Source organism: Alligator mississippiensis, chromosome 6 (assembly GCF_030867095.1).
Source record: "Alligator mississippiensis isolate rAllMis1 chromosome 6, rAllMis1, whole genome shotgun sequence".
Taxonomy (NCBI): Eukaryota; Metazoa; Chordata; order Crocodylia; family Alligatoridae; genus Alligator; species Alligator mississippiensis.
This window is the reverse complement of record NC_081829.1, coordinates 50,360,784-50,372,869: the sequence shown is the minus strand read 5'-3', so window position 1 is coordinate 50,372,869 and position 12,086 is coordinate 50,360,784. Positions and strand designations below refer to the sequence as shown.

The window sequence follows — 12,086 nt, the reverse complement described above, 5'->3', positions numbered from 1 at the left end:
TTAATCACTAATAACAACAGAAATTAGATCTTATATATCAATATACAAAGCTTAAAACAATTACCTGCCTATTTTCAGAATCTCACAAAACAGAGAGAAAAGATAAAACAGAACATTGCCTTGGACTGGCCAAAAGAGAGTCAACCAGAGCTGATTTTGCTGATTACCTAATAAATTTCTTTTAAATGCATATTATCTGTAGCAGTCTCCTCTACTATCAGTTTCCTGTGGAAGAGTACTTCAGACTTGTTGGTATATGGATAACAAGCTGCTGTACCATAAATTCTATTTGATTAGCAATACACTTCTTCCAACACCTGGGGAAATGTACTACTACTGTTACGGTAGCCATATCCTTAGTTATCATACTATTTGTGTGGTTCTGTGGATTGTTGCCATTGCATGATCCTGTGGATTCTTGCTCATAATTACTGTAAGGCTGTAATTATGAGCAGGGTCTTTAATTTATTTTCATAAGAGAGAAATTAGATTGTGTAATTAGATTGAGACTTCCATCATCCAGAAGTATATGGGGGTGAGAAAAAGAAGCAGGAAGGAACAGAACAGAAGCCTGAATACATTTTCCTTTTCTTGTGGCAGTGGGAGAAAAAACTTTTTTTTCAATGTACAATTTGAGTTTTCCATAAACAACTAACTTTTAAAAATAGCCCTTGTTAAAGCCTTCAGTAAAGCAAGACCTTGCTAAGACTTTCCATCTTGCTAAAAGGACAGATGGGAAGGTCTTTGAGATATTAAGACCAAACCTTGTTACCAGATTTGCCCGTCACTTTGCGGTGTGATCATTTATTAGGGGTACGTTTCTGGGGATCTCTTTAATTCTATCAATGTGCCGCTTGTGTTACTTGTGTTTCTATATGGAGCTGTATCTCTCCCTTCTGCAAGTCCTCACCTCCAATGGAGCTATCTTGCAGGACTCTGTTTCAATGGGGCTGGGTTCCTCCAGCCACCAAATCAGTCAAACACATGTACGCACATACACACACAGATCAACAGGATACGCCTGAGCCAGGCCAGGTTATTTTGCATTGACAGGCTAACACCCTCATATGCCTTGAACGCCGTTCATCAGGGCAACAATAAAATGCAGTCAGACACAAGCACACAGGTTAACAGAGCACATCTGAGTCAGACTCAGCATTGATAGGCGGACACCCTCACGTGCCTTGAACTCAGTTCATTAGGACAATAATAAATGCAGTTAGACACACATACACATATGCTAACAGAGTACATCTGAGAAGGCTGGGTCCAATCAGCACTTTCAGCTGATACTCTCATGCGCCTCAAAACTCAGCATGTCACAATCTCTTGTCACAATGGTCCTAGTAGTAACTGCCTTGATGAGCAGACCCCATTGTGGTTTTGGGCAATACAGGAATCTTTGGCTTAGGTAAAAGAAGTGTTGCTGCAAAGCAAATGGGGAGGTCAAGGGGAAGAAGGAGTAGGTGAGGTTCAGAGAGAAAGTATAGCAACCAGCTTCACCATAAAAGTTATTTATTGCCAGGTATATGAACTTATGATGATACCAGTAATAATAGCCATGCAAGAGAGAGACTAATAAACAGTTACAATATTACATAGTTTCAATTAGGTTTTTGGGGAAGTTTAGCTTGTTTGATTAGCAAAAGTCAGGTTTAGAAAGCTGTGCCTAGAGTAAAAGAATAAAAGTCAGGTTCCTGGAGAGACAGAGAGAGAGAGAGAGACGCAGAGACAGAGAGACAGAGACAGAGACTTGTTGGGGTCTCACCACCAGTCGAAGTTGCCAGGTGTTGTTGGATCTGGCAGACAGGCAGAGTCCTCAGCACAATCAATGGAGAGATTCCAGGGAGAAAAGGAATGGAACTGGTGCAGCTTTGGATCCAAGCACCAGGACAGAAACTTGAGCTTGGGTAGGGGTTTTTGTAGAGAACTAACAATGGCTCAAGGGAGAACACTAGGTTTGTTTAGGGGTAAACAGTGGATATATGCTGGATAATAGGAACTGATCACTGTTGGCTATAGATGGCATTACTCTGAGGGAGCTCACAATACAGACAGAAAGATTCAGCATTTTGGATACCAATAGAGGAGTCATTACTAGAACTGGTCTGATAAATGCTGAGCTGGGTGTGTGTAGATGTGGGCTGATTAGCATTTGGAGCAAGGATTCCCCATCATGAAGTGCTCCCCTGCTTTTCTGATCCCAGAATTCAGTGTGGTCCTTGCCTTGAAATCTCTGTTCTCCATCCTAAATGCTAATGAAGGTGCATGCCTGTTCCATCTCCCATTTAAATGAGTTGTCATCTGGTTCCATCTCGGATGCAAATGAGACCGGGGAGTTGCTTCACTCTTATCACCCTTGTCTGGAGGGCTTTAGGTGTGTCTCCCACTGCATCATCTTTGTCTTTTGTAAGTCCTTCCTCTAATCAGTTCTTGTTCAGGCAGAGGCAGGGAGGGGGAGAGTTCTTTGTGAGTCAGACAGGCTGCGTACTGTGCCAAGGTTCCCCAAGAACACGGATCTGAGAGGTAACAACCTAAATATCATATAACCTAACCTCAGATTACTAATATCATTGCTCCTTGTTATTTTATATTATTCAAGAAAAAAGGAGAGACTTCGTACTGTAAGATCTTTTGCCATAGCAGAAGGTACACATAAGATGACAGCGGATTCTCAGGGAAAAAAGTTGCACCTTTCAGAAACACATTAACTAAGGAAATGTGCACTGCCTGAAATCTTCAAAGAAACACGCTAGGGAAAAGTGGCCCTTGTAGCACAAACAGTTTGTTCTGTAAGTTGTCCTAACTGATCCTGACAAGAGTTGATATGGATAGCCTTAAGTAATGCCCCCAACACATGTTACATTTAAGATACTAACAGGTTAATTGCCACTTAAATAGTAGCCCAGCAATATGTACAACTCAATTTAAGGCATGATAACACAGTCAGTGGCATATCATACCATAGCATTCATATAATGCCATAAATTCAACATGTGGCTGGGACCTGTCAACATCATGTGTGCCACCCAGCTGGTGGTACATGGGGTTTACAGGCAAGCCCTGCTTCACACCGTTTCACTTACTGCAGTTTCACTATAGCGCTCATTTAAAATACCTACCTGGTTTCACTTAGCACTCAGCACATTTCATTATAACGCTCAGTGTGGGGGTGGGGAGAAGCAATGGTGGCAGTGGCGGCAGCGTCAAGTGAAGCAGTGAGTGGCAGCCAGCAGGGCCCAGGGCAGGGTGGCCGGTGCCTAGAGTCCGCTCTGGCATGTGGTGCTGGAGCAGATGGGGAGGAGCAGTGGTGGCAACGAAAAGGGGTGGGCAAGGGGCCAGGCAATGTAAGCACGGAGCCCGGGCCGGTAGGGCCCAGGGCAGGGTGGCAGGAGCCCGGGGTCTGCTCCGACACGTGGTGCTGGAGTGGCGGTGGCGACAGCAAGAAGGGGCAGACAGGGGGCTTGAGAGCAGGGCCTGGGCCAGCGCCCAGGGCCAGGGCCGGGGCTGGCAGAGCGGCAGGAGTGCGAGACCTGAGGCCAGGGCCAGCAGGAGTGCAAAGCCTGGGCCAGTGTGAGCCACTGCTCAAGGACACGTGTGCAGTGTCCACTGCCCCAGAGCATAGCAGGGCCAAGCCCACGGAGCGCCCCAACTGAAACCAATTAAGAGTGCTAAGCAGGGGTTGTCTGTATACAGCTCCCCATACAATGGAAGTCAGGTCCACTGGGCCCAACAAAACATGCAATTTTGGGATTGGGGATTAGCTCCCATCACACTTTAGGCTGCTAGCAAGCCTTCACTTTAAGATAGAGACGGAAAGACGTACGCTTCACAGCAGCCGTGACATGCTTCCAATTGACAATGTAATTAACCTTGAGTTCAGAGAATAGGGGTAAGATAGCAACAACCGACTGGACCACACAAATAGAATGATAACTAAGGATATATTTACTGTAATATATCACTGTAACATTATGCCACTATTTAACTTATTTCAGTCACAAGAGTAATCCTTTCTGGGGTACAAGTTACACAACAAGCACCAGCTCTTTTAAACCCTTGCAGGAATCACAAGGGAACCTTTGGGGGTGGGGAAGAAGGGTCAGCATTCCCTAAAAGTCACAACAGTCCCAGAGTTGCTGGTTAACGTATTCATTTGAGAACTACTCAGGGACACCACAGGCACTAGAGCTACCTTCACCTGCATAGAGGTAGCTTTGTCAGGAAAGTGGGTCATTATGTTAAATTCACAGGAGACTGACAACACAGCAGAAAACCAGAGGACAGCACAAAGTATTGCCTGGGAATCTGTCTCAAGCTGTATACACTTTTTCCCTCCAGGGATTAAGTATTAAATAAGGCTGCTATAGGAACAAGAAGATCTTCTATCTAGTGAGATTCCATAGTCTCTCCTATAAGTACCCTTTTCATCCCTGATAATCTAGGAAAGAATCAGAAAAATCAGATGTTTCATATCTAGAAGTAATCTCAAATCTAAGGCTCAACTTTAATAGGGACATGCCCTCTGCCAGTCTTTGCCTTAAACAGGCCAGATAATGACATGAGTTCTACACTGGGGTTCTTCCTGGGATGTCCTTTTGCTGTTCCAATCATATAATCATTATATTTTCAGAAGAGTCACTCCTCTCCCCATCTGGACTGCTTTAAACTATACTGGACACAACCAAGGAGACAAAGTCCAGAACACTTCCCACTGCAAAGATGAGTGCAGTAAGTGCAGATATCACTGCAAAGATAAGTGGGTTTCTTTTGTTTTACAGTTTTTGCACTTTGTATCTAACATGTGAAAATTAATGATCAAATGGTAAGTTCATATTTTTCTCTACTGCTCCCCCACAACTCCACTTTTCACTCTCAGTAGTCTCCTTTTTACACCCAATTTAATATGACAGGTGTGCATGCAGCCAATATCAAGTGGAAACAATTTCATGGATTTATGGGTTTGCTTTTCTTTTTTGTTGTTGTTGTTTTCCACTACTTTCTAATTCGTTTTTTGGATCAGTATCTAAGTAACACAAAATTATTAAAAGATTATTGCAATTAGCATGAAGTAATACACAATACCGTTTTAAAAAAACAGCACCTGGAATTAACAGTCAAACATATAATTGAGCTTTGAGAATGTTATTTAAAAATGAAGGGAGAAGCTAAACACCTTAATCAGTGTCTTATATTTGACAAATTCACAGTGCTTCAGCATTAGCTTGCTTTTTACTACTTACCAGATATACATCAAAATGACAGTTCGCCACCGAAGGACTGGGTGTTTTACTAGGCTTAGGACTTTGGGTGCTGATTCATCTGTTTTCATTGTACCTGCACATGCTTTTAATTTTATAGTTAACCTTTCTTTTCCATTACCCAGGGCTAGGTATTGTAGTACACGCTCCGCTTCTATAGTGTTCCCCTGGGAATACAGCCATCTGGGTGATTCTGGAAGCAAACTGCCAAATAAAAATTAGATAGAGAAAGTACATTTCTATCAATGACAGACTAGGTCAACCTTATTTCTCAGCAAGTCAAAGCATCACATTAGGAGGTAAACATGTATTAAATATACACATCCAATATTTAATTTAAGGAATGGCAAAAACTGAAACATGATATTCCAATTTCCTTTTCAGGAATTGCACTCAAATGCACTTTAAAGCTATATTTAAACAAGAACAGATTTTGGTTCTTAAAATTCAAGAAGATTTTGAGGGGTGTGGGTTGTAGCTGTGTTGATCTAAGGACATAGGCAGACAAGGTTCTTTGTTCAAATGTGTGATCTCTCTCTCTGGAGGAGTATCCTCGTTGAATGAAAGCCTTTTTAAGATTCATGAGGTGGCAATCCCAGGTGTTCTCCTCAGTGCAAATATGGTGGTATCTGAGCGCTTGGCTGTATATACAAGCTGTGATATACAGCCAAGCCCTCAGATACCACGGAATTTACACGGAGAACACCCACACATTTGAAAGAGCCACCCAGATACCACATGAAGAATTGTTGCAGTACAGAAGAAAAAAACCAACGAATCACACACTGCTGGCTATGATGTATCACCCTTCCCTCAAACCCTTACGGAAAATCCTCAAACAATTGCAACCCATACTAGGAAGAGACACTATTTTTAAAGAGATCTTCCCCGAACCACCCATCCTAGCCTTCAAACAAGCACCAAACCTCACTAACCTCGTTACCAGAAGCAAACTTCCTCAGGCCCAGAACACACTGAATGGATCCAGACCGTGCCATGACAAGAAATGCAAAACTTGTCAACATTTCTCCACCATCCTCACAATTACTACACCCCACAACAGAGCCATCAGCATCCCTGCAGTTTACAGCTGTACCTCCAGAAATGTAATATATCTCATCCAATGCACCAAATGCCATGATGGAAAATACGTAGGAGAGACCAAACAACAACTGCACACCAGAATGAGTGCGCACCGGAAATCTATCAAAGACAAAAATACCCAATTACCTGTGGGGGCACATTTCTCACAAGAAAACCACTCTCTCTCCAATCTCTCAATTCTAATTCTCATAGGGAACTTACAAAACACTTCTCACAGATGAGCCTATGAACCTCACTTCATCAACCTCCCGGATACAAAAAAATCATGGACTAAATATAGACACTGGATTTATGACACATTATAACCTGCCTGACATCTGACTCCCCAGGTACCTCTCCACTATTTAACTGCTACATTCATCCCTCTTTTCTGTCCCCCTGCACTATGCCTGTCTCTCACCCACTGATTCCTCAATTTATGTCTTCACTAACTGCCTGTCTTGTATGCATACCAGGCTCAGCCTCTGGCTTCTTTACTATTCATTCCATCCACAAAGAGGACACACCAACTGCAGAGACTTCCTCAGCCTGATGAAGACTTTTTAAACCTAAAAGCTTGCTAAAAAAAAATTTTGCAACTATTTAAGTTGGTCTAATAAAAGATAGGATTCACACAAAGAACCTTGTCTGCAAGAAGATTTTGACAACTTCCTCCTCAACCCAGTTTTTATAATATTCACGTCTGAGGAAAAAAAAAATTCATCTTGGAATTACCTATAACTGTACTTTGTAATTAGTATTACAGAAAAAAAATTTGAACTTTGTTCCATAGCAACATCAAAATATTCAAAAATGTAAATTCCTAAATAGTAAAAATTAACATAAATAATAATATTGAGGTGTTAAAATATATCTACAATTTAAAAAAACGAAAGCAGAAAATCATATTTTGTTGCATATTAATATAACCACATGTGAACCATTTTTGTTAACCTACTAAACAAAGCACTGCTTCTAACAAGACTTTGAAAATTAGAGAATAACTAAAGTCAATAAAAGGCATCTAAACTATTTTTCCAGGATTAATAAGGTTCTACAAAAACACATTTTTTATACATACAAATTGTTTCTCTTTGTCTTGTGACAAATGACATTGGTCATTTTTATTTAGTAGCTCTGACAGTGCTGATTCATTTAAAGTCAATTTTATACAAAATTGGTAACAAATTCTCTAATTCAAACTTGGTGAATGAGGAAATAATCTCTGCATTATTATAACATGTATTTCAAAAAGAGGCAAATCAAAGCTGAACTGAGTTGGTCAAATTGACAAACACAGCACTATTATTAAACTTAAATTTGTGCCAGCATTGTGATAATACAGAATGGTTACATGTTATAACATCATAATATCCAAAAATACCAAACAATAAATGGTAGTGTATTTCCAATTATCTCATGTTGTAAATTTGGAGCTATAAAGTGCATGTGGGCCAAAACACCCAACCAATTTCTTTTTCCATTCTTTTTATAGTGAAAAGAAAAATGTTTCTATTATACTACACTGTTGTAATTAGTTTTGCCTTGTGCATTTTTTTTCACAAAAATCATTTTCTTTCTGTCATTTTTACTCCAGCTTGTGTCCTATCTTTCAGACTGTAAGTTTTAAAGAAAAGCTCTCAATAATATGTTAATCAGAATTAATTACCTTATTTTCTTCATTGGGAAAATAATTATGATTTATAATTTTGTTTAGTTATTATGCAATAATACACTAACATTATTTTTAAATATTTGTTGAGGCCTTATTACTTGTCTTTCTCTTATTTCTAGAAGGTTGGTTTGCTGCTTTTTGATCATTCTAAATTGTGAATCAAAAGTATCTCCACTTATTTGCAAAATTTACTTACCACTCTCTACCTGGAAATATTTACCAGGCTTTTACTTTTATTCCTAATAATGGAAAGTGGTGGCCATCCCCATTTCATTGTTTGCCTAAAGTTTTTTTTACTGGATTAAAATGTGTATTGACTAGCATTTTAACATTTGTCTTATGAAAGTGACACAAGTAGCTTTCCTTCCCACTGATTTCTCTCAGGATTCCTTTTTTCCAAGTTTGAGGTTTTGCTAGTGTATTTCCCAGAATACCATTCCAAAAGTCATTACACAATTCAACAGACAAAGGGTAGATAATTCAAAGAATATTTTAGCTGAACTTTGTTTTGTTCTATTTATTATTTCACCACAAGTTGGAAATATGCTCTATCAAGGTTAAACTACATATTTCAAAGTCCCTCCACTACTCTTTAATTAACGTGAGACAAAGTCTATTAATTATGTGGCACACACATCTCTTGAGAGTAACATTTTTGCTTCCAGAGGGTGCCTGTACACACCACAGGTTTTAATCCTCATTAAATTAAATAGGCTTATAAAATGTAAACTTCTTTATATTAGAGCGTCACATCTGTGTTTGCACATACTAGGTCTTGGAACGAATTAAGCGTTGGAGCGTCACATCTGTGTTTACACACACTAGGTTTTCAAACGAATTAAGCTCAGACCCCAGCTCGTGCTGCAGGAGAGCGGGACAGTTCCGTGCTGCCCCACCTCAGCCCAGAGCCTCCCACCGCCTCCATGCCTGTGCCCTAATACACAGCTGTGGAAGCAGGGCACCGGCAAACCACACAAGAAAAAAAAAAAAGCAGAATCAATTAGAAAGCGAAAGCAATTTGAAGGGGTAAACTGCAAAATGTAGCTGCGGGAGAACCGTCTGGTGGACCAAGAACCATCTGGTGGACCATGAGGCTCATTGCATGTCTCTGAATGCCTTTGTGTTTGCATGCAACAAATCTGTGGATGTGACACTTTAATTCCTGGCAAGCCAAACTGAAGTACATCAGAGGAGTTTTACTTTAACGTGCCAGAAAGACTTTTAAAGCATCCAGAAAAGCCACTCATGTAAATAGTCACGCTGTTGCAGCGCAAGAAAGGGCAAAAAATGTGGCATGTACAAAAGCCCCTTAATATATACTCAGGGGAAATAGGCGATACCTGGTTATTGATTTTTTTTGTACATTATTTTTGCATGGCAACTAATTTCAAAAGCTGACCTATGCAGAAATAACGGATGTTTAAACAGTATGTTAAGGCTTGCTTTTGTAGTATTATAAATAGATTGTGCTTGTAGTTTTACATCTATAGTTTTTATTACTGATAATCAGGGATCCTAGTTTTCTCCCATTAAAAAAAATTCCCAATTTTCAGATAAAAAAAATAACCCAAAACCCACATGATTCCATGATCAGAATGAAACACTACTAATATATATAAGTGATGTTTCATTTCAATTGGCTTACTTTTGTAATCTGAAAATTGGAGATTTTTTTTTCTAATCAGAGAAAACCAGGATCCCTGCTGCATAGTGTATGTTGCTTTTTCACAGATCTGAAGTACATTGTGACTAGGCAGACTAAGTTACAAACTTTTTTACATATTCATACATCCAAGAACTATTCTCATAACAATATGTATTAAGGGAATCCACCTATTATCACATTTCTACGAACAGTTTAAATAGCAAATATATGTCATACCTCATTGCCAGACTTAGGGTCACTCCAAACAAAGCAAGCAATCACAAGCAGCGCCAAGCTAGAAAGAGCACCCACAAGTGGAAGCACTTTGAAATGCTTCATAACTTCATTTATTTCCCACCAAGACATCACTACAGACATTTGGCTTATGAAAAGTAACCTTAAAATTCTGCCTGACACTTTTAATGGTACTTCTACAATCTGCTACGTGAAGAAAACCTTTGATGGCATAAAGTGAATATTTTGGACTAGTTCTATAGCCTGTGCCCTCTAACAGCCTTCATGTTTCTCTGCAGACTTGTCACTGCCTTTTATAAGCAAACACTGCTCTTTGGATCACTGGCCAGCTCAACTGTCACAGCAAGCTGAGAAGTTCCAGATTCTCCTCTAGCTCTACAGTAGGGCTGTGTGAAGCTTCAGTAGCCAATTCAATTTGAAGGAGATTCAGACCAATCAGGAGACCAAATCTCTGAATCCAAATCGAATCGGGAGACCAAGTAAAAGCTCCAAATCAATTCAAAGCATCCAAATCAATTCAGAAAAAGATTCTGAAAAGATTTGGCCGATTCAGAGATTCGGGTTGGGGGAGGGGAGGTGGAGAGGGCATGGAGGAGTGAGAAACTGGGGTTGCAGGTGGGACAAGCTACCCTGGAAGGTTGGGGGGTGCGTTACTCGGGAAGGGGGATGGGGGGGGCGGGATGCGAGTGTGGCAGTGCTGGGAGTGGGAGCACTCAGCCCCAGTGGCCCAGCTCCCAGGCAACGCGCAGCGCCCTGCTGAGCCATACTGCACCCATGTCATGGGGCAGCTGAAGCATGGTTGCCAAGCGGGGTGGGGGCAATCCCCACTGCCCCCGACTGCCCGTGCTGCATGGGGGGGCTCCACCACGAGTGACCCAAGGCCCCAGTCGCCGCTCCTGCAGCTGGTGAGTACGGGGCTTTTTTTGTGTGTGTGTGAAGTGCTGGGGCTAGGCTGGGGCTGGGCGAGGCAGCCATGGGGGCTTCTCCCATGGCTCCCCCTGCCTGGGGAAAGGCAGGCACAGCTGGAGGAGGTGCAGGAGAACCTGCAGCAGCCCAGCTGTGCCTGCTTCTCCCCAGCTGATCCGAATCACTGAATGTCTCTGAATCGGTGACAAATCTTCCGAAGCTGATTCAGCCAAATCAATTCAGGACAGTGATCTGAATCTCCGAATCGACTCACTGTCCTCCAAATCGTCCGAGTTCAAATCAAATACTTCCCTATTTGCAGAGGACTACTCTACAGCCCCTGTGATGCTCTTTTCCCTTTCTTCCTCCATTTTTATCCCAAACTACTGATTGATACCTGGCTCACTTACAGACAGTTCAAAGGAGGTTAGCAGACTGTTGTGCATCAATACTAATTAAATGGGGACATTGTGAACATGAATAAGCAAAGATTTTGTTTTCTAGCTGCTCAGGAATCTGTACCAACGGTGTCAATATTTCTATCCAAGAGGTAAGGACAGAAAAAATATCTTTTGGCATTTTCTTTAAACGGTGGGTAACATCTAAAGGCATTTTTTTATTATTGAAAATATCAGCCAAAATCTTTTTCATTATCGCATATATGCATTATGCTTCAAGGAAGACAAGCATAACAAAATATGAAAGTTAGCCTTACTTCAATTACAGTCTTTCAGTGAAAAGCAAGACTTCTTGTTAAAGTACTGTATATTGTGTTTTTATATCCATAATAAGTTTGATCTACTTACAGAGAAAGGAGAAAAAAGAAAATTCCTGGACAATTTGATACAAATGCAAGGTAACGCCACTGCCTTATGTAGTAACCCAGTAAGGCATAAACTGCTATGCCAACTGCAAAGGTCAAATTTGTTAATGAACCTGTAAATAAAGGTAAGAAAAAGCTGCTATTTAAAACAATGTCAAAACCCATGTACAGATTCTTCAAGTTCTAAGCAGTTTCTAGGTATGTACTCTACAGCAAAAAGGACTTTATAACATCTTCAGAATGGCTAGTACAATTCAATGAGTTTGTTGAAATAAAGTCATCTGATTCTGACTCAGATATGGTTTTATAGAATTTTCATTCTTTTTAAATCATGGATTTTTGAAGTAAGCAAGAAAAGGAAAGAAGGATAGAGAAAAGTTGGGGACATAGACAGTAAATACTTGAGGTTATTTAGGTGTATTTAGATAACATGGAGTG

At 40.7% G+C, this 12,086-nt stretch overlaps 1 protein-coding gene across 7 annotated transcripts in view; it reads right to left on the bottom strand.

Annotated features, from left to right (window-relative positions):
- LOC102568065 (solute carrier family 22 member 15-like) overlaps window positions 1-12,086 on the bottom strand; it is a 66,815-nt gene that overhangs the window by 29,022 nt on the left and 25,707 nt on the right. For all 7 annotated transcript variants that reach the window (XR_009463041.1, XM_019496688.2, XM_019496686.2 and 4 more), the window contains exons 5-6: window positions 11,632-11,761; window positions 5,244-5,465 (exon numbers count right to left, since the gene is read on the bottom strand). Coding sequence is in view for 6 of the 7 variants with exons in the window: in XM_019496688.2 (XP_019352233.1) it covers window positions 5,244-5,465; window positions 11,632-11,761 (352 nt within the window). In the remaining variant the exon portion in view is untranslated. The remainder of the gene's footprint in view (window positions 1-5,243; window positions 5,466-11,631; window positions 11,762-12,086) is intronic.